Here is a 25759-nt window from a genome sequence, read left to right on the forward strand (position 1 = left end):
TCCACAGCTAAAGGCAACTACTACACCAAACAGGCCCTAAGAGAATAGATAATGGCACTGCCATGGATTGTAGCCCTTATAAGAAGGGATGGCATCATGATTCATGAGAAATAAAAGAGACATGTCTCAGGAAGAAAATGCGTTCCTCATATTCTCACATCCAAAATGAATGTCGAAATAATATGCTACAACACTCTAGGGGAAAAAAAGCAGCTCAAGTAATATAAAAATATATTCATTAATCTGTTGTGTAATCTTGCCATTATGAGGTGAGGCTAAAGGATATTTGTAGACAACAGCTGCATTTCCTCTTCTCTCAAACAGAAAACCATTGCTATCTAGATATGTGGTGGGTGTAATGATAAAAAGGTATGACTGTTGCATGTAATACAGGCTGGCAGTGAAAAAGTGTGCATCCTTCAGAAAACTAACACTATTAAAGTGCTGCTACACGAAGAGAATCTTCTCATTTTAAAGAATATCAGTCAGCTAGGACACGGTGTAACATGTGAAAAAAATTCTTGAGTGAATTTAATATAGTGAAAAGGTTCTGAGGAGAACAGAAAACAGACAAATAGGACCAGTCAGCATTAATCAAAGATTGCTTTCCATTTAATATAAGTTCATCATCACCAACTTTCATGGATGTTGAAGGTACAATTTCATCATTATATAACACTTCATATGACATTCACCAGACATGCAATCCAAGAAGGAGCTAATCAATCTGCAAAGTATGATATCTGTTCATAGGTAAGTTCAGGTGGGTTTTACTGTACTCACAAAACTGCTAATTTTGATCTATGGAGATCTTCAATCTTCATGATCTTCAGTGCCACCGGAGATATCAAGTCTCAGTTGCATTTAAATGAGTTAGTTCTTTTTTCAAGCTGTGAAATAAATGAGTACAGGTCATTAGACACATCATATTTGGCACCTATTGAGTATGTGGCCTATTGACATTAGTCATATTCCATGATGCTCAATTTCAATTGTCAGTCAGGGGGGGTGGTTAGAAATATTACCTAATCAATAAGTTCAGGAAGACTCCCTTTCACTCATAACAAATGCTTGAATAAGACTCTGTGCTGCATGGGTCTGTTCAGGTGTCCCAGATATTATAATCACAGTTTCGGAAGCTCCTGGCTTTGGCTCGTTAATGGTAATTTTTGCATCAGAGATCTGAAACAGAACCAGTAATAATGAAATTCTTCGTGTATCAAGGTTTCTTTAATAAGAGAAACTGTTGAAATAAACATTAATGAAGAGAGTCTCCAAGATGCAAAATTTAAATGAATAAAAACCCCAGCCCTGACTTGTTGCGTAATAATATTGATATGAAAGCATACTCTAAATTCCCTTTCCAAAAATTACAGGTAAGCCCATTCCTGGATTTATTTTTTTATTTTTTTTGTGTGTGTTAAGGTTAATTAGAATATTAGTTTATATGCATGACAAATAAATAGATGAATAAATCGTAGGATATACCTGACGAATTTGTTTCAAACATGCGCCATCTTCTCCATAAATTACAGGAACAATGGTACGAGGAACAATAACTTCTATAGTAGTACTTGTAATTATAGCTGGATGGCTCACCCTGCATACATAATTAATGGAAGCAAAAATAGATGAACAATTTTAAACCTACAGTTTACAAGGGAGAGAGAGGGATTGGGGAGAAATAATATGATATCATACCCTCCAAAACCTGAAATTCTTCTATGTGGAGGTCCTGCAAAGTCTGGCAAGCCCATTGGGCCACCACCTTCAACAAGTCCCTGCAAACCAATCCAGGAAACAATTTACCAATTATAATTGATGGTTATTTTTTTCAGAGTTCAATATTAGAATTTCCAGCTCTTCCTTGTAATGTCAGAAATGGTAAAAGGGCAATCGAGAGGGAAACCATCATATTGCCAGGGAACAACAGTCAAGCTTGAGAGAAGCTCAAACAGAGCATATAAAGGAAAGGAGACAATTCGCTACCTGAGGACCCCATGGTTTTCTTTCAGCTATATGTGGGGGCATCCCTGGTCTATGAATATTGTGCATGAAAGGAGGATGATCATCATGGGGAGGGAAACTGACATGTGGAGGTGCACCAACCATTCCATCAAAATTGGGAAATGAATGGAATGGAGGAGAGAGTTCCTTCCTTCCCATATATGGAGGAAATGGAGGTACTTGATCCAAAAATGCAGGATTTGAAAGATGGTCCATGGAAGGAAATAGATTTTGGAAGAAATGATGCCTTAACCTAGTGGTTATCTGCAAAAGAGCCTCTTTAACTACCTCAAACTCTCCGTTTATCTGTCCAAAAAGAAACAACACAAGAGACAAACACAGTAAAAACAAAGTTCATCAGAAGTAAGAGCGTGAAGAAATATCTTTACTATGTAAACATTGCACATCAACTTGCATATTCATCATAGGATGGCAAACCATCAACTAAGTTCATCAGAAGTAACACTGTGAAGAAATGTCTTTGCTATGTAAACATTGCATATCAACTTGCATATTCATCAGAGGATGGCAAACCATCAACTAAGTTCATCAGAAGTAACACTCTGAAGAAATGTCTTTGCTATGTAAACATTGCACATCAACTTGCATATTCATCATAGGATGGCAACCCTGTAGTGTATAAAACTATCAATGCTATTTAAGACATCAAATGAAAACATTCTCAAAGTGATGTAAATTGGTGGATTTAAAATTCCCTATCACATCAACCTAAAAGAAATTATTGTGAAAAAAAAAGGTACCTGAACCACTCCTTCACTTTCTGAAGCACAATTTGGAATCTGGTCCTTCCCTAGTATACGAATATAGGCGCCAGATGACTTCCTCATTTCAGACATGATGGCGCCACCCTTGCCAAGGAGACAACCAATTTGATTAGAGGAAACAAGAAGCCTTGCTATTATAGCCTTCTCTTTGTTGGATATAGCCATAGCTATCCTGGTCTGCACACGAATAACTGCATCTTGAGGAGCTGATATCCTATCATCTGGGTGCTGCAATGATTGACTTGTTGTTAGGCGACATGCATTGCATAAATGAATGACCAAGAGAATCACTAAAACTTAACAGTCATAACATGCAAGCAGGAAAAGATAGACAAACCATACCGCCAGACCAGAGATGACAATTACTCGGTCCTCCGAATCAGAAACTCCTTCCATAACTTTAATATCACAGCCAGTTTCTTGCTTAAGAATCTTTATTATTGTACCTCCCTTTCCAATGACACCTCCTACTCTCTCATTGTGACACAATAAGCGGAAGGTTAGTACGTCAGGCACAGGTTTCATTTGATCCTGGATAACACTTTCATGACGATCCCGGGGTCTAACAGCATAAGGTTTTCCACGACCAGAAAAAGAATGGCGTTGCAGGTAAGCTTCTGGCCTGGGATGAGAATGGCCGGATGAATGTGATGAAGTCCCAGAAGGATTGGCAGGGAAAGAGTCATGATCCCTTGGTGGATTCTCCAAAAGCTGTTTAGAAACTGATTGGAGAGCTTTCCTAACTGCATCAACCTCTCCTGTTATCTGCAGTGACATCATTGAATATGTTGAGAATATGTGAATTTATGTATCCAAAACATAAAATTCAGATGCGAAGACCATTTGTACAAGTCAGCATTCATAACAATTACTGTCAAGGTTTCACTCTTACTGTTAAAGAACCTGGTCATTTGTACAAAGTAAAAAATCCAGACAAATGAAGAAAGATGTAATCAAGCCAAGTTTGCAGGAGCTAACCATGCATTGTAAGACAATCCAGTGGTCATAAGTAATTAGAACAGTAAAAAACACTATCAAAACTACAATTTTGAGATCTGGACAATTTAACAGGCAGCTTTAATGCATTTCAGCAAGATTAAATTTTGCAATTAGGTTGAATGGTTTGGTTTTATCAAGATGATGGGATCATGCAATCTTACTTGTGACACATAGAGTAATAGATGTAATGGTTCTAGAACAAACTCCTTGTTCCATAGCAACCTTTGCAAGCTATGTTTGATCCTATCCCCCTCATTCCATGCTTTTTGCGCACGTTCATATCTTTCTAGACGAACATTATCGGTTGCTCATAGTAAATATAATTGATAGCATTTGAGGACATGGTGAATAAAAAATGCACAACAATTTCTATAATCCGTGAGAATATGGCAGGACAAGAAAAGTAATATTCAATTACCTCAACTAGCTCATCAGAAACTGAGGAACATATGGGAAGTCTATCCCTAGGAGAGATCCTAATCTGTGCCCCACTTTCAGCTGACATTTGTTTGATTACACTGCCACCCTTTCCCAAAAGGCAGCCAACTTGACTGGAAAGGACAAGTAACCTCAAAATAAAAGTAGAAGGCTTGTTATTTTCCTCATCCCCTCCATCTGTCACCGGATCTGCTTCAAACATTTTTTCCGAAACAAGCAACAACGCTTTCTGCATTGATGAAGTTTCTTTTACAGTCCCTGAGTCTTCTACAGGAACACCTTCCTTCTCTTCTTCCTTCTCATTGCCGTCATTTTTATTATCACTCTCTTCAGCCACATTAGCCTCTTCATCACCATCCTTTTTGCTCTGTTCAATACTGACTTCAGTCTTTTCATCAGAACCAGTGATAACAATTATCTGCTCATCACACCCAGGTATATTTTCCTCCACGATAACCTTTGCACCAGTTTCTTGAAGAATTTGTGAAATAACAGCACCACCTTCCCCAGTGACAGTGCCAATTTTTGGAGCATGACATAATATACGGAAAACTACAGCAGCCGGAGAGGATTTCAAGGGTTGATTGGGGGAATTGGTGCCAGCTGTGTTTTGCCGCTTTCCTTTCCCATTGGTCTCCGTGGACTTACTATCATGCAGTCTCTTTGAAGGCGTCAATGCAGTAGACATGCCCACGGATAACTGGCAAAATCTATTTCACTGCAGTTTGCACATCAAGACAGCAAAAGAATCCCGATTACATCAGAAAATAGAAGATTGCGCAATGTTTGAAGCCTACAAATAACTCCGTGAATATATATATATATATATATATATATATATATATATATATAACTGTTCCATTTTCACCAGTGAATAGAAACAAGAACCCTAAATCTGAGAATGCTGTGAATAAAATCTGAATCTTGAAACTCATGATTTTTGTGTCTCCAAGAGAACATTCCAATGATTAAAATCAGTGAAGCTGACTCTTCGATTTTTCGAAGCCAAGATAACATGAGCTAATACATTCAAAGAGAGAAAATAAAACAAAGGGAAAGAAAGCGTTTTCTTTTGTTTCTTGTTGCTTTCTCTCGGCATCCAAACCAGATGGTGAATTTCCATTCAAAACAGAGAATAATGGAGACCTAAAACAATATATATATATATGTGATTTGAGATCTTTGATACTTACAGAGTTTCGAAGAAGCTAGTTAAATTGATGGTCTTTCTGGAGGCCTTGGCGCTCAATTTTGAGGAAGAAACGAAGATATGATGAGTGTGCTGAAACTAGGTTTTTATAAATGTATGCTAAAACATGTCAGACAGAAAAACAAAAGTGAAACAACAAAAAGAGAAGAAGAAGAAGGTAGCCGCAATTTCATCCGAAACCTTTATAATCATTCTCGGTTGCGTTTGCATACCAGATCTATTAATTTTATCAATTAAGTCCCCAATCTTTCCAGCGTTCTTGATTGGGTCCTTTCATTGATATTTTAAGTCTAATATACTAGAATGGGTCCATTTACAGAAAATTTGATTAAAAATAAAGTTAATTAATATTAACATTTTTATCTGATGTGCATGTTTTATGCACTGAAATGGCATCGATTTGAAACAAATTTAATCAAAAATTTGTTTAGTGATGCATTCCATAATACTTTTTTAAAATATGTTTTAATTGAAAGTATATTAAGATAATATTTTTTATATTAGTTATTTGAAATTAGCAAATAATATCTAAAAATATATTAATTTAATATTTTTTAAACAAAAAATAATTTAAAAAGTAGATTGAAACACAAAAATAAATATTCTGATACTATCAACCAATTAGCCTGCTCCATTGATGTGCTCACAAAGGTATATTTTGTGTTGTTATTTTATCTTATGCAATTTATTATTGTAAAGTTTTAATTTGCTCCGTTTATGGGATGTCTTGATTCACATCGAGAGTTTGTCTTGTTAAAGTACTCTTCGTGTGTTTGGGGTGCACGTGAATTCCGAGTCCATTCCTGCGTATGATATAAAGCGGTTTTTGAAAATAATTTTTTTAAAAAAATTAATTAAAAAAATTAGTATTTTTTTATTATTATTTTGATGTGTTAATATAAAAATTAAATTTTTAAAAAAGCATTAATAGTTGATATCAAAATTAAATTTAAAAAAGTAAAAAAATATATTATTTTAATGTTTTTTAAATAAAAAATATTTTGAAAATCAACTATTACTATATTTTTAAATATCTTTATAGGCATTAATGTTTTGAAAATAACTCTGATATTTATGCAACTAATATCAACTAAGTAATGATTATCTAAAAAAAATTATTTAAATTATCAAACTAACAAGATGTAACTTAATAATTCTTTTTATTTTTTTCAATCAAGTTAAAAGGTACCTGTAATCTTGTGATGTTCATCCCTCCCAGCCATTAACCACGTGCATAAAATTCATGTCTCGGTTGCATGCCCACATTTTTGGCAATTCTACACTTTCTGGTTTGGTATCTTCGTTTATCCTCTTGGCCTCTATAGAAGTGCCATTTAATGCTCATAGACAACCCTATCATATATATATATATATATATAAGAGATAATATTCAACTATCATTTTAACTATATATAATTAATTAATGCTACAGTTTAAATGGATCCCCGTAAAATTAAAAGATTATCAAAGCCTTTACCTGGATAACACATTCAAACAGAGAAATAAAATAACATCATTAGAGAGCAAATAAGGATCACGGAGGGGGGAAAGGTAAAAAGAACACTAAAAATGAAGATAAGAGAAAGAAACCTGGAAAAAATAGAAAAGAAAAAAAACAATAACGGAGAAAAATAAATAAATAAATAAAAGCAAATCATCGCGCACTAATAGATCAACCAGAGAAATATAGATTAATTAAACAAATTAATAAACAGTGTCACAGAGACAAAAAAAAAAGAAAAACCCATTAAGAATCATAAAGAAAAGACACATGTGGGATTAATCATAAAAAAATAATGAAAGCTAGGAAAAATCACTAGAAACGAATCAAGACACGTAAAATATATCATAAACCGAATGATTTTTGCAAGAAAAAACCATTGCCTCGTCCACTCTCAAAGAAATCTGAACAACTAGAAGATTGTTCTTCAACAAAGCTAGTAAAAAAGAGGAAGAAGAACAGGGGAAACGAGTGGCGGGAGAAAAAATGCCAGGAAAGTTACCGGCGGGCATTTAACGCTCAACAACAAAAAATCAAAACGCCCTCCCAAACAAACACATCCTTCAGCCACCCCTCATGCAAAAAACGTAACCCCACCATGTAAGCGATGGCTAAGACATGAAGATAGTCAATTGAGAAGAAACATGAAACCCCCCCTCAAGCCCACCATCCATGGAAAAAGGTGGGAAAAAAACCCTATAATAATGACCAAAAAAGCCCAGCCCAAACATCCCACTAAGGGAGCCACAATCAATATTCTTCAAACAGTGTCGTTTAGAGTGAACTGTGAGACAAGCAATGGTCTAACACGGTAAAAAAACAGTTATGTTTTAGTTTTTTTATTATTAATACACATGCAAACAACCATCTTCGGCTTCCTTCATCCAAGTTGAATTGATTCAAGCACAGCAGGATCTCCAGCTATCCAATGCGACTTATTTTGCAGATTTGTTAGCCCACAACACCACCATGGCAGAAACTTCAGTCCAGCTCAATCTACAACCTCGCCGGTTAGCGATAAATACCCAACACAACATGAATAAGCATCAATGACAAAACAAAAACAACAACAACATGCGATGCTCAAGACAAGACGAGGTTAGGGAGATGCATTCATAGTCGAGAATCGAGATGGGATACGAGATAAGCAACGACAGTTCCAAGTCTAGAAAGATGTTTGGATGTGTTAAACTATTTTTTTTTTATATGAAAACAATCATGATTTTTTATTTAATGTTGGACCGTGTTAGAATTCTTTTACTAGAGCTTTCTATCGCTACCTTGTTCCTTACAGGTCGGCTGACAATAGGCTAATTAAGATATGAAATATGTCTAGATTAGATTAAGAAGTTGTTGTTCAGGAATTCTCTTTATTTTTCAAGTTATTGTTTTATTTGTTTCCTAGCTAGGTTTCAAGATTTTAATTTGATTTAGTTTTAATTTGTAAGTTAAGTCTAGCCACTCTGTAAGTTAATTATGAAAAAAAAAATTGTTAAGATTATTCAATTATTTAGATTTTTCTGTAAAAAAAAATTACAACTATAATCTTATCCTATTTTTTTTTTATTGCATTATAAGCTGCGTGAAATTGAAATGCTGCTATTGTTATATTGTTAGAAAGAATCACACGAAATTGTCAACGGAAGAACGTAATTGAGCTCTTTGGGCTGACCATCAACTTACACGGCATTGAATTGAATTTAATTTAATTTAAAGAAACAACCTCACGCAATTGTCAAGTATTATGTGAATCTCTAAGGCGCACCGTTTGGGAACGCGGCTGCGGCCGCGTTCCCAAAAAATTTGAAATTTTTTTTTTTTTTTTTTGCTAAAATTTAATATGATTTGTACGTTTTAGATCGTTTTGATGTACTGATGTCAAAAATGATTTTAAAAAAATGAAAAAACATCGTTAGCATGCATTTTGGCACGAAAAGTTATTTGAAAAGCACCCGCAACCACACTGCCAAACACGCTCGTATGTGATTTGTACTGCGTGTGCACCGAGGACCAGGATATATTCTATTGTGGACTTGCATGGTAGAATTTCCCAGCTCTGAAAGCTTGGGATAGGGTATTGATATCTTTTTTTATTATTTTATTTGTTATTTTAAAGAAAAATAGGTAGTAATTTTACATTGACAACTGTATAGACCTTAAAAAAATAAACAATTATAACCTTTGGTTTGAAAGCTTTACAATAATTTTGTTTCTCATTGAATAATATAACTACTTCATTACCCTTGACATCCATTTGTTTTAGCCCTGGTTTTAGGAGTTTGGATGTAATTTTATAATGGTTTTTTCTGTTATTATTATTATTTAATTCTAATAGCATTTTTTATTTTGTACAAACAAAATGATAAAGATGTTAATGTATGTAAGTCTTGCACGAGTGCGGTTGATTGCGGTAGTGTTGATCATGTTTTCACCGCATTATTTAATTTGTCTTGATATTCTTTTTCTCTCTAGATAACGTGTGTATGGTGGTTCGGTTGGGTTTTTGGCATCAATTTACTTTTTTTTTTCGGGTTGCGTGCTAGCCATGCAAAAAATTAAATTAGTCATTCAATTTTCTTTTTCTCTTGATTCAGTTCCTCTTCTCTTCATTGCAATTGTTTTAGTTATATTGATTATTTTTAATTGAATTTTATTTTTGATTTCATCCCTGGTCATATGATTTATTTATATTTTTATCAAACTTGATCCTCGTTCTTTTAATTGCTATTTATTTTGTTTTAAGTCAATTTCATTTCATTTTTCCCTAAACATTTAATTTCGGATAATTTTTTTGTTGAATTTAGTCATGGTTATTTTTATTGCTATTTTATTATTATTATTATTTATTTTATTCACTCGGTTTAATATGTATTTTTATTTCTATTATCTTTTATTTATTTTAATTAAAAAATCAGTTGATACAAGCAGATAAATTTTTTATCTTACAGTATTAAATATCTTGATCTTCATCTATCTCTTAATTTTTCTACTTTCTCTTTTAGTTAATATTAACAAAAAACTTTTTTTTACATAGATGATTACTAGATGTTTAGATAGATCTTTTGATTTACACTTATAGTTTTTATCATGTAAAAAAATATATCGAAATAGCCTTTGTACTCAAGTATTTTTCTTTTTAAAAAATTATGGCCCGTTGTGGAATACAACTCAAATTAAATTTTTATCTGCCCTTTAATAATTTGTTTTCTAGCCTTCATTTTATCTTGGACGCTTTCTACAATTGATTTTTTTTCATGATTCCAGCTTTTAATATTTGATTTGTTGGGGATTCGGTTTTGAATGATCTTACCATTTTGCTTTTTTTTAAAAAAACATTGGTTTTGTGATTATTTTTGAATATTTTTATATGGGCCTGTCCCGGTCTTGCATGCTATTTTTTAATATAAGTTTTTTATAGAGTTGTTTTCTTTGTGTTTAATTTTTTAAAATATTATTATAATTTATTTGTTTTTTTTGGTACTGTACAAATAAAGTTCATTTTTTAAAATAAAAAATATTTATTTTTAAATAATATTGTTGATGTGTTCGGCTTTACATGATTTTTTTAGGACGTGAGTTTATTCAATCAGTTTTATTTGTATTTATCTTTTAGGCCATGAGTTTTATAAAATGCAGATTTGTTTTTTATTGATTCAAGTAAACAAGTTTAGTAAATATAACTAAGTGAATATCTCATATTATATTATTGAATGTCTTACTTTGTATTTATCTTTTAATTTTTGTTAATATTTTTTTTACATAAATAATTATTAATTTATTTAACTAAATATGTGAATAAAATTTTTAATTTATACTTTATTTTTTTATTAAAAAAAAACCCATGACAAAGTAAAAGTCAAATATACAGTATAAACTATAAAAGAAAGAACCACGAAGCTAAAGTCAAATCCACAAGGCTTTGTCTAGAAATTCCACTTTTCCTTTGGGCCAAAGAAAACGAAAGCATAAAATAATCTCATTGTCGAGGTGGCAGTCATCAAACCATTCTCTCTAACTTAACTCGCAAGTCACTGCACCCACATTCATCCACTGAGCGAACGCTACCCATCTACCTACCCTCAATCGCCACCCCACCCGCTCCCAAAAATACCCTTACAAAACAAAAAACGCAATGCCGTCCTGCCTTTATAAAAAATAAAATCAGCGGGGATATTTTAGTCAAGAATATCCCGTCCAATAGATTAGAGATTGCTATAAAAATCCCGGGTTGACACAGCGATGAGTTCTTGATCCTGCCATGCTCTCGTTGATTTCACAATCAACACCGGGAAAAAGCGAAAAGAGCCAATGGCAGAATCCATTAGGGTCAGGGTTCCACCACAATTACCATCACCTAACCCTAAAATCTGCTGCAATCGCGCAACAAATTGTTGCTCGGCGCCATTAATTCTCGCAAATCTTGCCAATTTCACCAAGAGTGCAGCGCCGGCTAGGTTCATATACTTCAATCACGATGGATTGTGGATTGATTTTGAAAACGAGGTTTTGGAGTCTCTCAAGCCTGCTTTCTTGGACGGCAAGGCGGTGATTGAAATGTCGTTTCGTGAGTCAAGGTATCTGTTTGATTTTACGCGTATGTTGCAAATTGATTTTGATTCAGGGATTCAAAGATCAATTGCGTGGATTGATGTGAACGGGAAATGCTTTTTTCCTAAAATGTTTGTGCGTGAAGATTCTGGGGATAATCTAGAGGAGGAGAGATTGAGTAATCGTAAAATTGAAATCGAAGTCAATATTGATGGAAATTCAATTAAGCGAAAAAGAGAGGAATTTCGTGACAAAGAAGAGCCCGAGGTTACTTCGTCGAAGAAAGAAGAGGATGGATTGAAACGGCAGCGTTTGGGGATGCGTGATGTGGGAAATTGTAGGTGGTTGAATACGAGGGTATTTAAAGAAGAAGAGAAGAGTTATTCACCTGTGAAGAATTATTTTTTGTCCGGTATGAAGAAAATTGATCCTGATGTTGTGATCACGGCAATCCATCAATGCACGCGTAAGGGTCTTTCGGGGGAGGCTCGTCAAGAGGTCTTTTTAAAGCAGATTGAGATTACAAAGGCAGCCAGGGGTGTTTCGAATACAGTGTATGCTTGGTATGGCGCGCCTGCGAAGGAAGTCGAAAGTATCCTGGCTCATGGTTTCGGTGGACCTCGTAAGGTTTCTGCTGGTGAAACTTATGGTGTTGGTGTATATTTGTCTCCTTTTGGATTGCCTCATATGAGGTAATGCACTAATTGTGTTTTGTTGGAGTTCTTTTGTAGTTTTAGGAGATTTATTAGGTTTTCTTTTCCTTTTTTCCTTATGCCCTTTGATGATTTGTGTGGGTTTTGTTTTCAGTGCCAAGTTTGCAGAGGCAGATGATAACGGCGAAAAACACATTATACTTTGTAGAGTTATATTAGGTAATGTTGAGACAGTAGTGGCAGGGTCTCAACAGTATTATCCTTCTAGTATTGATTTTGATACTGGCACTGATGATCCCAAGAATCCCAAGTGGTATGTTGTTTGGTCGAGTGTTATGAACAGACATATTATCCCTGAGTGTGTTGTGAGCTTCAAATCTTCTATTAACGTGCCAGGTATATTCTGGTTTCCATAGGTGGTTCATTTTAGCGGTCAATTTTGTATAGTTATTTTATTGAAGCTGTTTTTTCTTAGGTCAAGTGAGAGGATCGACTCATACAAAGTATTCCCTTGAGAAATTGTTTTCAAAATTAAGGAGTTGGCTTCCTCCTGAAAAAATTCAGGAAGTGGCCAAACTATATGATGTGTATAGGGTAAGTAGGCTGATAGCAATTTTTATTGCATTATTGTCTAGTATTTCCTAAGTGCTGGAGTCTAATTTTATACTGGTTTATTGTTTTCCAGGCTGGCAAGTTGACCAAAAATATTTTCATACGGCATTTGCGAGGTGTGGCAGGGGATTATGTTCTGTTATCTGCTATTCGGGAGATTCGTAGTTCAGAATAAGGTTTTCTGGGGTTTTGTATTGTTTGGATATATTGTTAGTGCTACTTTCAGAAAGTTGTATCAAAATGATAGAGCCACCTGCATTGTCATCTCACAGGATTACCGTAGAATTAGTGATGAAAGATTATCATGTGAAACAACAAGAATTACTTGCAGTTTTTTTCTTTTTTCCAATATAAAGCAGCAACTTTGTTTTAGTTAAATGGTAAATATGCTTGCAATTTCTTTTGGATTATTTCAATACAACACTGATTTTTTTTGTGGCCAGACATTTTGAAACCTAGCGAATTGCATAAAGCTGCTATTATAATGTTGACATTGAGTAGTGTGTTGTAATTTTTATTGTATGCTAATGCATGCAAAGTAAGTTTCTGAGGGGCAATATCCACTTTCTGTGTGCAAGAATAGTGTTGTTTTAGAATGCCTGGATGCATCTCTTTATTCTATATCGCGCTATGATTTTATTTCGGGCATGGAATAATGTGGGAGTTCCTTTGACATGGTATATAATTTCATTTAAGAATTTCCAATACAACTATGATGAATTTGAACTTAAACATAACCACCTTGTTTATATGTATTGGGATTTTTATTTTATTGAAGAAATATCTTCCATTTTGGATAGTATTTGTCACTATAACAAAAATATTAAAGGGAAAAATCTTTTCCAGATGTCCTTGTCATATATCTTGTTAGTGGGCCAACAGTAGGTTATTTGCCTTATATTGTTATCACCACTACTTCAGAGGACCTTCATTAAAGATTATATGAAGCTTGTAGGCTCCCTTTTCCATAATCACTTGCATTTATATGTTGGTGCTTTTCCAGCTATGATATATGGGAAGAAGTGAGATATGAAATACTGATTGTGTATTTGTCAGTGAATTACAGCCTGCTATTATCTTCGCTCAGCGTATGAAGATTCAGATGAACTTTGCATTTGGTTCCGTGAGTCTTTTGTTAAGAAGGAGAGATGCTCTGAAGCATAAAGTGTTTATGCAAGTGAGTTAATTGTTGTGGAATTGTTAGTGGACTCTCTTGTTGTTTAAAGATAATTTATCTGCATTAAGGAATATTGATTTTGGTGTCTAGAAACTAAAGTGGGAATTTTCATTTTAAGAGAGCAAGTTTATCCATGCTGTTTGAGATATATTCATTGCATTATTTGCTTAGCAAGTTGGCATAAGTGATTCCAGAACTAGATTTCTCAGACACATAAGGAGTCCTAGTTTTTGCTCCTTCAGGTTTGCATATTCTTGCTCCTGCTTGCGAAGGAAATATTGGATCTTGCACAGGTAATTGAAATTTTCATAATAGTACTCCTTGGAATCTAGTATTCTTTTTCATCAGTTTGTATCTCAGGAATGTTATCAGTCTAATAGAATGAGATGAATGTCAAATTTCTTTTTATTGTGTTCAGATCATGAGAAAGGCCAGGATGGATTGTCCAGTTTTGCCTGTCTTTGATTCATGTATCAGTGTTCCTGTTTTGTTCTGGTAACTAGATTCTTGTTCATCCATAGCCACTGGTTGATAATGGTTTTAACTGTATTTTCATGCTTTGCGTGTGATAAATGCTTCCTTTTATATATGAGCATTTCTTCATTTTCTCCAAAGTTTCATATATTGGAGATGTTGTGCTTAATGTTCAAAGTTTAGTGTGTTTCCAGAGAATCAGATAACTTCAAAGCAGGAATTGCTGCTAATGGCACTTATCGTGGTTTATGCTTCTAGTTAGGTGCCAGAAAAAATCACAGCTGGTTGCTGGGATGAAATGTTTCTTTTACACATTAATGCAACTCTGTTGACCTTGAAGAGTTTCTTTCAGTTTTTTGTTTTATTAGGTTGCATTTAGGACTACAGTATATGATTCATACAAACATAATGCATTTTTTAATTAAATGGAGTTAGCAAGGGTTAGGTGTTGTCCATACGAATCAAGAGGAATTAATCTCAGTTGTTTCTTGCATCTTGTACTGTTGTTTGTTGTGCTATCGTGTTCCACTTCTATGAGATTTTATTATCTCATTGGCAATACTTATACACACTTCTTATATCTAGTTGTCTTTTATTCTTCTACTGGAACTAGGAGATATGAAATGATTTCTGGTCCATTTACCTGTGGTAGTCTTAGAGGAAGTTAGGAAAACTTTGCAAACATGATACAATTAAGAGACTTCATTGAGTGTTTTGTATGAGGTAACATTACTGCATGATCTGTTTTTCAATATCTGTAAAATCCTGAGTGCATACACAACTTCAACTCTGTAAAATTTGTTTCACAAGCTGTACTGTATTTCATATATTTTATCCCTGTTTCTGTTTTTTGTATATGCCAGTTATTCATCTTGACATTAAAGGGTCTCGATTGTATACTAAGGGATGGACTCCATCTTCTGTTATATATGTTTTCTGTAGTTTCAAGAACTGGATCGGTAGGAACACTAAATCCTTTACCAATTTTTTGTAGTTGCATCGACTATACCCTTTGTTAGGTGATTACTGATGTATCTAGGTGGATTGGTGATAAATTACCTGGAATGGTAAAGTTAAGTGGAGTTTTCCTTTTCCATCCCTTCATTATCCCTATCTCTACATATGCTGCTTTTGCCGACAAGAATGCTCAGGCTCTTTCTCAATGAGCATTCAGATGCACTCCATGATAGGAACACACATATATGATGGACAAGCATGTGTGTGCTCTGTATCCAAACATTGGATGTAGGTTTCATGCTGCATGGTTTGTGCAGGAGAGAAGTCTTGAACCATCTTCCACAATTGTTCATTGGATAAAATATGTCACATGGTTTGGATCATCAAGGTCCATTGTTGGGAACTGACACAGATACATTCTCCTGATTACTTAAGAAACTTGACCTCCGCTTGTTCCACCGCTTGTTCTTCTGGAGTTTGTCAACCATGGTGTATAGTTGTACTTCATGTAGGTTCTTATGTTAGTTTGATGATCTTAGGAACCAGCTTACCCTGCTTTTGCTATTGCTTTCTTTGTTCTAGGGGGATTTGTGTTTAAAGTATATATTGTTGGGAGACCATGAAGGTGGCGAGGCCTTTCTCATTACCTATGAGCTTTTGAACATTGCTGGCATGTCCCGGTTTCCACTTGTTTCTTGCACTGCCACTTCTGCAGATAATGCTAATTTGAACCCTGGTGTTGCTGGTAAGTTGTCATTCATGACTTCTTTTTGTTAACTTCTGCAAGGCTTTTCTTATCAGCTTGTGAAGCTAGTTACAAGCATAAATTTGCAATTTGTTGTTGATACTGAGAGCAAATAAATCATATTATTGGGTGGTTTTGATGGAATGATCATTAAAGCCATGCCTTGTTTCCTGTCACATTTTCTTTGGTACCTTGTGCAGTAGATGATTCCCCAGGATAATTTCTAGATCCAAAGCTAGTGGGAGAGTTGAATGCCATTGTTTCTCCTCTTTAAACCTTAAACTGTGAATAAGATGGATTTGTTCCCGTCATCATTGGTGCCATTGAACTGTATTCAACAATTGAGAGCCTAACGTCCTGCAGAGCTTCCTCCACGACCATTGCTTGAGAAACTCGCAAGGGAACTTCATCGTTGACAACCATCTTCATATTTTCTTTCTTTTTTCATCAGTATAAATGTTATTATCTCCTGCTTGTTTTTACATTGTTAAATACATGGAGGGTCTCCGGCTGTTCAATCTTGATATTATCCGAGAGAATTGGACCAGAGATCTGTCGTCAACATTAACTACTTCCCCGGCAAGACAACATTTTATTTTCTTTTGTGTTGTCTTTTCCATCCAAATTTGTTTTCAATCACTCTTTGAACGGTGTTTAACATTTTCAAAAATCTAAAATGCACTTTTTTCTGCTGAGGCCTTGTGCTCCTTTGTGTTATACGTGTGTTTTATTGCTATATCTTGAAAATTTGCCCCACGGTTTCGTTTATTGTATCTTAACAGGGAAACGTGGCAGGTTACGGGAAAATGCCAAGCAGCATGACTGCATGAGCATATAATTACAGACTTCGTTCCGAGCCTTGTACAGAATCCATACAAGAAAAAATCCACCTAGAAACTGTTTGAAGCGTGATTGACTTGACATAAAAGTTGTCTCAAAAGCATCATGTTGTCTGAGAAAGCATGTGCAGGGGGCTTGCTAAGTGCCTTGAATAGCATAATTAATGCCTGCTAGCAGCTGGAGGATACAAGTAATCCCAACCTTCAACTTCTGTGATTACTGGCTGGCTGGCTGGCAGGATGCGTGTCTGCTGCGCAACTCGTGAGCAACAATCGATGGCTATCAGCTCCCTTGAATTCAGCTGGCTTTGCCCAACTCGTTATGTTATCTCGCCATTATCTTGTGTTGTTCAAAGGTGCCATGCGCAGCTGGTGAATAGCAACCTCATGATGTGTACAGTCATTTCTCTTGGGATAGTATCCCGCTTGACTAGTCGAGCAGTTCATAGAATAATGTTGCCTTGTTTTTGACAAATAAGTTCCGTTGCGTACACATAGTTATCGATTCTTAGCGATTTTTCATTATATAAAAATAAAAGGTTAAACACTGACCACCGTGCGATGCACTACCAGTCTACCACAGAAACGACCGGGTTAACTTGTGAATTTGTATTACTGGAAATGACTTGGCACTGCAGAAAGTGTTTTATGCCTTGACAACATCAACACGAAAGAAAAATGTTTTCCATTTTCAATATATCAAGCAAACCCTTACAGCTTATCTTTTGGTGAGCAAGATTGAGGATTCCCCGTGATTATACCTGTATCAGATTCGTGTTTGACGTCCGTTCTCACAGGTTTCTGGCTACAAGAGGGTCAAACCTAGAGACCTTACAGGGGAAGAGGAGACATGTTAATTGGCTAAAGACACGATTTTGAACGCTCAATAGAGTCTCGTGAGAAGGTAGCTTTGGGCTCCTACTCACTTCTTCAAAATAATCGAATTACTAATTCAGAGAGACAATAAAATTATTAGTAATAATAATTGCATTTCATTCTTTGGTTTTTAAGACTCAGGGAAACACAAGTAGTACTACATAAAAGCCGAAACACCCATCACGAAATCTCCAATAACAACAGAACACGAGATATAAACCACAAAGAAGCAACTACCCACTTGTAACCGGTGCCTCTAATGCAGTAGTAGAAGGCAAATCAGCTCCATCGCCATCACCATCGCCAGAAGAAGAAACAAGAGTCCAATCAGGAGGTAGGGGAGGTAAAGGAGCATAAACAGTGGGCTTGCGCTTTATGTCCCATGGTTGACTCTTTCTTGGCCTTGTTTTCCTGTGATGTGCAGTTGCCTTCTTCTGTGGCCTTGAAGAACACTCTATCGACATCCCACCATGACCAAAACCAGTGCCTATTGGGACCGTTTTGAACTCGCCATTGACAGGCTTGAAAGACGGTGTAGTCGAGGGTTTGGGTGCCAACAGAAATGGAGAGCCAAATATGGAAGAGACTGACATTTTATTTTATTCCTCTGGGTATTTTCGTTCTCTTCTTCTTTCGCTATACGTAACCGAAAGGTGAATGAGCAATGGCTGTGGCGGAGGCCTTGTCGTCCGCTCAAAACAAAAGCAGCGGAGCTCTCTGGACCCTTCAATTCAGATTGGGATTCTATTATATATCATTTTCTAACTTCTCTACCATCCTTATCATTTTCTTTTTGGGCCTGTGTTCGGGCCTTCTCGAGTTACCACTCGATAAGGATATGGAAATACGATATTTAAAAATAAATAAAAAATCTAAAGTGAGTGAAATATACTTTTTTTTTAATATTATATATATAAGATAAGAATTTTATATACAAAAGAATATATATATATATATAGAGAGAGAGAGATCTGGTTCTTTTTATAGCCCACGAGACTTATTTTATTAAAGTGTAAGTAAAATATTTTTAATTTATTAGGATAAAAAGAACTAAAGTGTATATATATATATATATTCTCTAAGAATTCTTCTATCAAATATGATTGCATTTTCTCTCAAGCTATACTCATTTTAATAGTGGAGAATTTCTAAATATATAAAAATGAATAAATTCAAGGAGTTTGAAAATGTGGGGTTCTCTATAATACAATGTTCTTGGGCTGGAACCAAATGCGAGCAAGAATAATTAAAATTTTAAATTCCAGTAGTCTCGTGAATTGTCTGGATTCTTCTTAATTCCATGAATATTTTGAGATTTGAAAGATTGATTTTTTGTTTATTGATTCTTCTAAATCACACTCCTTGATCTATGTTTAGAAATTTCGTTACATTTTGATTAATTGATACAGAGATGCTTCTTTCTTTCTATATAATCAAATTTAGTTATGTTTGGCAGGAGGTTAAAAATTCGAAGATAAAATGTTAAGAGAATAAGATTTGATGATTAAACGTCGAGGGAGTAAAAAAATATATATTAAAAGATAAAATGCTAACGAATTTCGGTAAAAATAAAAAAAAATGACTTGATTTTCTAATTAAATGGATCATATCTATCACATAGTTTTTCTAAACTCTGGTAATTGATGACATTGCCACCAACATGGCAGCATTGACTTTGTAAAATTAATCGTTGATGCAGCAGCCTTGTAGTTGCTTTGATCCTAGAAGATGTTATTTTTACATTATCGTTTGTTAATGTTCTTTAACGTGGTGCGAACAATCTACCTACTAATTTAACTAGACTAGTACGTAGACCAATGTTTTCAATTTGTATTGTACGTTGTGAAATTATTATTTTACCCCTATCAATGTAACCGCGAGGAGATTAGTTCGGTAATCTTATAAGGGTTCAAATGTCATTGTCAAGTTCACAAGGGTCATTATGATAATCTTATAATTTAATGTTACAGTTAAATTATTTAATTGTCATTGAAAGTTATTGCTATTTAATTTTTTTAAGAGGTATTCTCAGTGTTTTATATTTTTTAGATATTGAAATTGTTAAATTAACCATAAAATTAATTTTTTCAAGCTTTGCAGTAAGAGGTATTTTTGTCGTTTCATGCATGGTTTTATGTTGTTGTTGAGTTGGATTAAGAGTAACTTAGTTTTTTGTAATTTTAAAAAATATTATAAAAAAAAAAGTTGCCGACATCTACTATACACGTGCCAATGTGTGGGCTAGCTCTATGCCTTTAAGCAACCTATGAGCTACCTTCTAATGGAAGAACACCAATTCTTGCCGCGATGTTTGAAGCTACAAGGCGCCTTTTATCATAGGGGGCGAAGCGTGTTGTATTTTGAAGGACGGTTGGGCTCTTATAGCCCTTTACTTTTTGTTTCCTTTTATCTTTCTCCTCCGTATTAAATTACGTGTTGGCCATTAAAAAATCAACCTTATCCTTTTATTTTATGACATTTCATATTTGACCCTTAATGTTTTGATTTATAAGTTTGATTGTTAACTCTTTTATCATATTTTAATTTGTTTTCAATTTTATCCTTTGATACATAATCTTAGTTTTTAATTTATTCAAGTTTGGTCCTCGCTTGTTTTTTATTTTTATTTTTATTCTTTTATATATTTAATCTTTCTTTACAATTTTACCTCTAAATTCTAATTTTGATGATATTTAAAGTTAGATCGTCAATATTTTGATTTCAAATTTTGATTATCTACCGTTTTATCAAAACATATTTTATAATTTCACCCTTGAATCCATAATCTTGATTTTAAATTTTTTCAAGCTTGATCCTCGTTCTTTTTATTTTTTATTTTAGATTCTTTTGTTAATTTCATTTTTCTTTCTAATTTTACCATTCAATTCAAAGTTTGGTGAAATTTAAGGTTAGGCCCTCGGTGTTTTGATTTAAAATTTTGATTCATAACCTTTTTATCACATTTTAATTTATTTTCAATTTCATTCTTGGACCCATAATCTTGTTTTTTAATTTATTCAAACTTGGTCCTCATTCTCTTGATTTTTATTTATTTTGTCTTTGATTCTTTTGTTAGTTTTATTTTTCTTTTTCAATTTCACCGTTCAATTCAAATTTGATGATATTTAAGGTTTGCTCTCAATGTTTTGATTTTGTTTTTTGTCTATTAACCCTTGTATCAAAATTTAATTTGTTTTCAATTTTATCATTTGATTCATAATCTCGGTTTTTTATTTATTCGAGTTTGGTCCTCATTCTCATAATTTTTATTTTTACTTTGGATTCTTTTGTTAATTTAATTTTTCTTTTTGATCTTGCAATTTAATTGAAAATCTTAGGTTATCCTCTTGTTTTCTCGGAGTGGATATGGGGTAAATACTAGTCACGTGCCAGGTGAATTGACTCGAGTTAACCCATGTCAAATAGATCTTTTTTTATCTCATAAAAAAAGCAAGGATGACATCATTTTGAAAAAAATAATGGAAAATAGTCAATGATTTTCTGATCTGGTTTTGACTAGGTTTGCCACGAGCTGACTAGGTCACGAGTTAGCCTATGTCTTTGATCATTTCATAATGAGTCAACTCTCTTCAATTTTATTCTAAAACTTGAGTTGCCCTAAGCCCTAGGTCCACCTATTAATTTGTTTTCTGTTAGATTATTATTCATATGATTTTCTTATAAGTTTTGATGACCTCATATGGATTTGCTAATGCTATATGTTCATAGACGTTTTTTTAACAACGCTTGATTATCATCTTTTCATATTATTGAAAATTCAATCTGGCCTGCAACGAAGCATGAACCACCTATCTAGTTTATAGCTAAAAAAAAGAGAAAATATTATAAAAATAAAAGAAAGTGTAATTATCTTAACTACATAGATAAAAAAATAACCACTTTAATTAAAATCAAACTTTGGCTGAAGTATATTCTCACACACAAATAAATTTAATCATGTATTTTAATATTTTATTTCAAGTATAATAATCATGACGAGTTTGGAATTAAATTCAACCCTACAATTGGACTCATGTTGCAAAGCAATAATAATAATATATATATATATAAAAAAAACTTAAAATCGAAGCAATGATAGATTTATGAGGTGTCGATGACATTGTAACATCCTAGCACCACAGGCACAGACAAACAGAAAAAATATAAAAAAAGATAAATAAATGAATTGACATCTATGTGATGTCGTTGTACTGTTCAAGATTCATAACAATGATTTGGCCAACTTTACCCCTCCCTCATTTTTCAAGCAACCACCGAATTGAGCATCTTAGACATGCTGCTGCCCCCTTTTCTTCCTTGTGTCCACTATTTCCTGCTTTAACAATTCATCACTAATGACACCACTATGACATGATACGGGTCGCCCAACAACACCTCTCATGGCCGGATCATGCCTGTCACCGTGACTCCGTGGTCCAACCCCTCTCAAAGTCACAGGTGGCATATCCATCCCCCCTCCTGCCACGTGTCCTCCTTTCATGTCTCGTCACCATCACCCCCCACACCATCACCACCACTCCCATCCACCAAACACGACACATCCAACGGTCTCAGATAGAAGTAGGACCCACTCGACTCTCTCCTCAGGTTAATAAATTACCTCATCGCTCACTGTACAGGCCCCACGTGTGGAAGCGAGACCCACACAGTATCCCGCTGGAGTATAGTATCAGGCCTTCAAACTCTCCTCATCGAGAGAGGCTGCATCCGGTCCCTTGGCGTTGATTAGTCCTACAATACCATCCCCGTACTTTTTTTCTTTCTTTGTACTAATACTATCTTTAAATTAGCAATTTTCATATAGATAATTCTATGTTTTTTTAGCTTTTTTTTAATTTTTTAATTTTTTTTTAGGGTGATATTTAAAATAAATTTTTTAAAATAAAAAATATTATTTTAACAAACTTATAATTAAAAAATACTTTGAATTCTAACCCCCCGGGCAATAACAAGTGGCATTTCCGTCATTAAACAGAAACTTTAAATTAAAAAAAGAATGGAGCCTACATCGTAGTTGGTCATGTCAGGTTAGGGGGGGGGGGGGGGGGAGAGAGAAAGTCACTCCAATTGATAGATAGATAGCGTCAGCTTCGATCTGACTGGCAATAATCGCCAGCCTGTACACAGCTGTCTTCCTCCACAGCACACTTCTCAACCAATATCTTCATCCTCCTAGTCTCTCTCTAAGTATTTTTCTTCTCTATCTATTACTGCCCCTAGAAAGAGAAACTACTAGCGATAGAAAGAGAGCTGCTTAGTTCTCCCCGCTAGAACCATTAACAGAAGGAATTATCGACAGTGCAACCAGTGATGTATGCGCATGGCGCACCCTCTCTCTTAGTCTGCTCATATCCCCATTTATTCCAGCCTGTTTCTGTTAGCAACTAATCTCCTCTTCATCATTCCTCTCAAGTTCTCCTCCACAGGCTTTAAAAGCCTGAAACCTTAGCCTCTCACTAGAACGCCCAAAGGCACACAAGTTTCTATTTCTTTACAGAGCTGTAAGGGCTGAAGAACCGTAAAAATAATGGATCCCTGCCCTTTCGTGCGCATAACTGTAGGAAATCTCGCTCTAAAAATCCCCGTCGCTTCGAAACCTGCACGCTCTGTCGTTCACCCTTCATCCTCGCCCTGCTTTTGCAAAATCAAACTCAAGAACTTCCCTCTTCAAACGGCCGTCATTCCCTACATTCCACCAGACAACACCCAATTTCCTGAAGGCCAGCACCAAACTCTAGCTGCCACTTTCCACCTATGCAAGTCCGATCTCGACCGGCTCGTTACCAAATCTATTTTCACTAACAAGCTCCACGTCAAAATCTCTATCTACACTGGCCGCCGCGGCAACACTTGTGGAGTGAACTCAGGGAGGTTGTTAGGGAAAGTTTCAGTACCTCTGGATCTTGCGGGAACGGAATCTAGAGGGGTTGTGTTTCATAATGGATGGATTTCTGTTGGAAAAGAGTGTGTTAAAGGTTCCTCCGCTCAATTTCATTTGAATGTCAAAGCTGAGCCTGATCCAAGGTTCGTGTTTCAATTTGATGGAGAACCTGAGTGCAGCCCCCAAGTGTTTCAGATCCAAGGCAATATTAGGCAGCCAGTTTTTACTTGTAAATTCAGCCTTAGAACCACCACCGGTGACCGCAATCAGAGATCCAGGTTAGTCAGTTTCAAATGTTAAAAAAAGTTAATTTTAGTGATTCTTCATGTTTTATTCTTGCCCTCGGAATCTTAACGGAAGCTTCTAGTAAAACCAATTAATGTAGTAATGTGATAACTTTCGAGAAGAGTAAAGTGATTTGTTAATCTTTTAATCCAAGTTGTAAAACAAACAGAAGCTGCTCAAAGTAAAAGCGCGCGAGATCTTTTTTTTTTAATTTGATTACATATCTTCATTTTATCATCTTTTTGTAGATTGTCCTTTGATAGTTTTGTTGATTAAATTCATGTCTTTCTCAGATCATTGCAAGGGGAGCCCAACAGCTCAAGGAGCTGGCTAACTTTTGGGAGCGAAAGAGAGAGACCTCTAAAAGAACGAAAAGGCTGGTCAATAACAATCCACGACTTATCTGGCTCACCAGTAGCCGCCGCTTCAATGGTAACTCCATTTGTCCCCTCACCCGGTTCGGACAGGGTAAGCCGCTCTAACCCTGGCTCGTGGCTCATCCTCCGCCCCGGAGACGGTACCTGGAAACCCTGGGGTCGGCTCGAGGCTTGGCGCGAGCGAGGGTCATCTGATGGGCTTGGCTACCGTTTTGAACTAATCCCTGATACAAAGGGTAGTATGAGCGCAGCCAGTATTGTATTAGCAGAGAGCACACTAAGTTCGCACAAAGGAGGCAAGTTTGAAATTGATTTAGGAGCTGGCTCAAACGGACGAGCCACGTCCCCCGTGGGCAGCCCAAGGGGCAGTGGCGATTACGGTCATGGATTGTGGCCTTATTGCATGTACAGAGGGTTTGTTATGTCAGCTAGCGTGGACGGAGAAGGAAAGTGCAGCAAACCTGGCGTGGAAGTGAGTGTGCAGCACGTGAATTGTACTGAAGATGCAGCTGCTTTCGTGGCATTAGCAGCAGCCGTTGATCTGAGTATGGATGCTTGTCAGCTTTTCTCACAACGGCTAAGAAAGGAGCTCTGTCAAGATCAGGATTTGCTTGGCTGACATCGACGCTGATTCTGGGCTTCTTTGAGCTTTTTGGGGGCCTTTTACGTCGTCGTTTTGTGTTTTTTTTTTCTGGGCAGATGGATATTTTAATATTTTCCATCGCGCTGAGGGGAGGTTTTTACTTACCGCTACTAACAACCAATGAACAGACGTTGTACAGGGGAGAGATTAGACAGGCACGCTTTGTTTTTTTTTATTCGTGTGGCTTTTTTCGGTTATTTTCCCTCTTTTTTTTTTTTTTTTTCTTCTTTCAATTTTTTAAATTAGATTGTAACAATTTATCGAAATGTCAATTGCTTTGTTGGCAACCAGCTGAGTGTAAGTTAAGATTGAAAAGTGGGAGGTTGTTGGGGTTTGGGCAAAGGGAAGTGCTATGCGTGCACGTAATGACAGATTGCCGTTATTTAATTCAGTACGAAAGAAAGGATTAAAAAAGAAAAATCGTGGATGATAGCTGTAATGCGCTTCTGAATTTTAATATTTGGCGAGGCATCATTGAGAATCATGTTTTGGTATTTGACTTATATGTGGCTGCCTGCCGGCTCTCGCTCTTAATTATTAGGGTAATTATCTGGCTTGTGCGGGGAGGCATGTTTTCTCATGCCCGAGTTTCCTATGTAGAAAAAACAGAATCCTATGGTGGCACGAGCCGTCTCAACTATTACTATACATTAAATAAACTTGGAAAGTGTGTGTGGTAGGGGCGCTGAGAGGACAAGACTTCATGGCGCGTGCATGCTTTGCCCCAGTTG

The 25759-nt window shown here is 35.5% G+C and overlaps 4 protein-coding genes across 8 annotated transcripts; 2 read left to right on the forward strand and 2 right to left on the reverse strand.

The window, feature by feature from the left end:
- Positions 1–590: 590 nt before the first annotated feature.
- On the reverse strand, positions 591–5588 carry LOC133692459 (KH domain-containing protein HEN4-like). The gene is made up of 9 exons (XM_062113425.1): positions 5423–5588; positions 4210–4947; positions 3135–3557; positions 2769–3020; positions 1990–2313; positions 1702–1781; positions 1489–1600; positions 1026–1182; positions 591–890 (listed from the first exon to the last, which is right to left on the reverse strand). Exons 2-8 carry the CDS (start codon positions 4915–4917, stop codon positions 1039–1041), a joined length of 2043 nt encoding a protein of 680 aa, XP_061969409.1. The 5' UTR covers positions 4918–4947; positions 5423–5588; the 3' UTR covers positions 591–890; positions 1026–1038.
- Positions 5589–11145: 5557 nt separating this feature from the next.
- On the forward strand, positions 11146–17496 carry LOC133692347 (probable inactive poly [ADP-ribose] polymerase SRO3). 5 transcript variants are annotated; one of them, XR_009841874.1, is made up of 7 exons: positions 11146–12180; positions 12296–12537; positions 12617–12735; positions 12827–12929; positions 13810–13930; positions 14158–14223; positions 14349–17496. XR_009841874.1 is itself a non-coding variant. In XM_062113215.1 (4 exons), the coding sequence occupies exons 1-4, from the start codon at positions 11249–11251 to the stop codon at positions 12926–12928; spliced, it is 1395 nt and encodes a 464-aa protein (XP_061969199.1). In that variant the 5' UTR covers positions 11148–11248; the 3' UTR covers positions 12929–13131. The 5 variants fall into 5 exon arrangements, 1 of the variants encoding a protein (XP_061969199.1); XR_009841872.1 differs by having other exon boundaries at positions 14173–14223; XR_009841875.1 differs by having other exon boundaries at positions 13820–13930.
- A 418-nt stretch (positions 17497–17914) lies between these two features.
- Positions 17915–18597, reverse strand: LOC133692348 (large ribosomal subunit protein cL38). The gene has a single exon (XM_062113216.1). The coding sequence runs from the start codon at positions 18412–18414 to the stop codon at positions 18055–18057; it is 360 nt and encodes a 119-aa protein (XP_061969200.1). The 5' UTR covers positions 18415–18597; the 3' UTR covers positions 17915–18054.
- Positions 18598–22975: 4378 nt separating this feature from the next.
- On the forward strand, positions 22976–25318 carry LOC133692305 (uncharacterized). Its single transcript, XM_062113145.1, has 2 exons — positions 22976–24001; positions 24302–25318. Exons 1-2 carry the CDS (start codon positions 23370–23372, stop codon positions 25002–25004), a joined length of 1335 nt encoding a protein of 444 aa, XP_061969129.1. The 5' UTR covers positions 22976–23369; the 3' UTR covers positions 25005–25318.
- The last annotated feature ends 441 nt before the right edge of the window (positions 25319–25759 follow it).

This window comes from Populus nigra, chromosome 4, assembly GCF_951802175.1.
Source record: "Populus nigra chromosome 4, ddPopNigr1.1, whole genome shotgun sequence".
NCBI classification, from domain to species: Eukaryota; Viridiplantae; Streptophyta; class Magnoliopsida; order Malpighiales; family Salicaceae; genus Populus; species Populus nigra.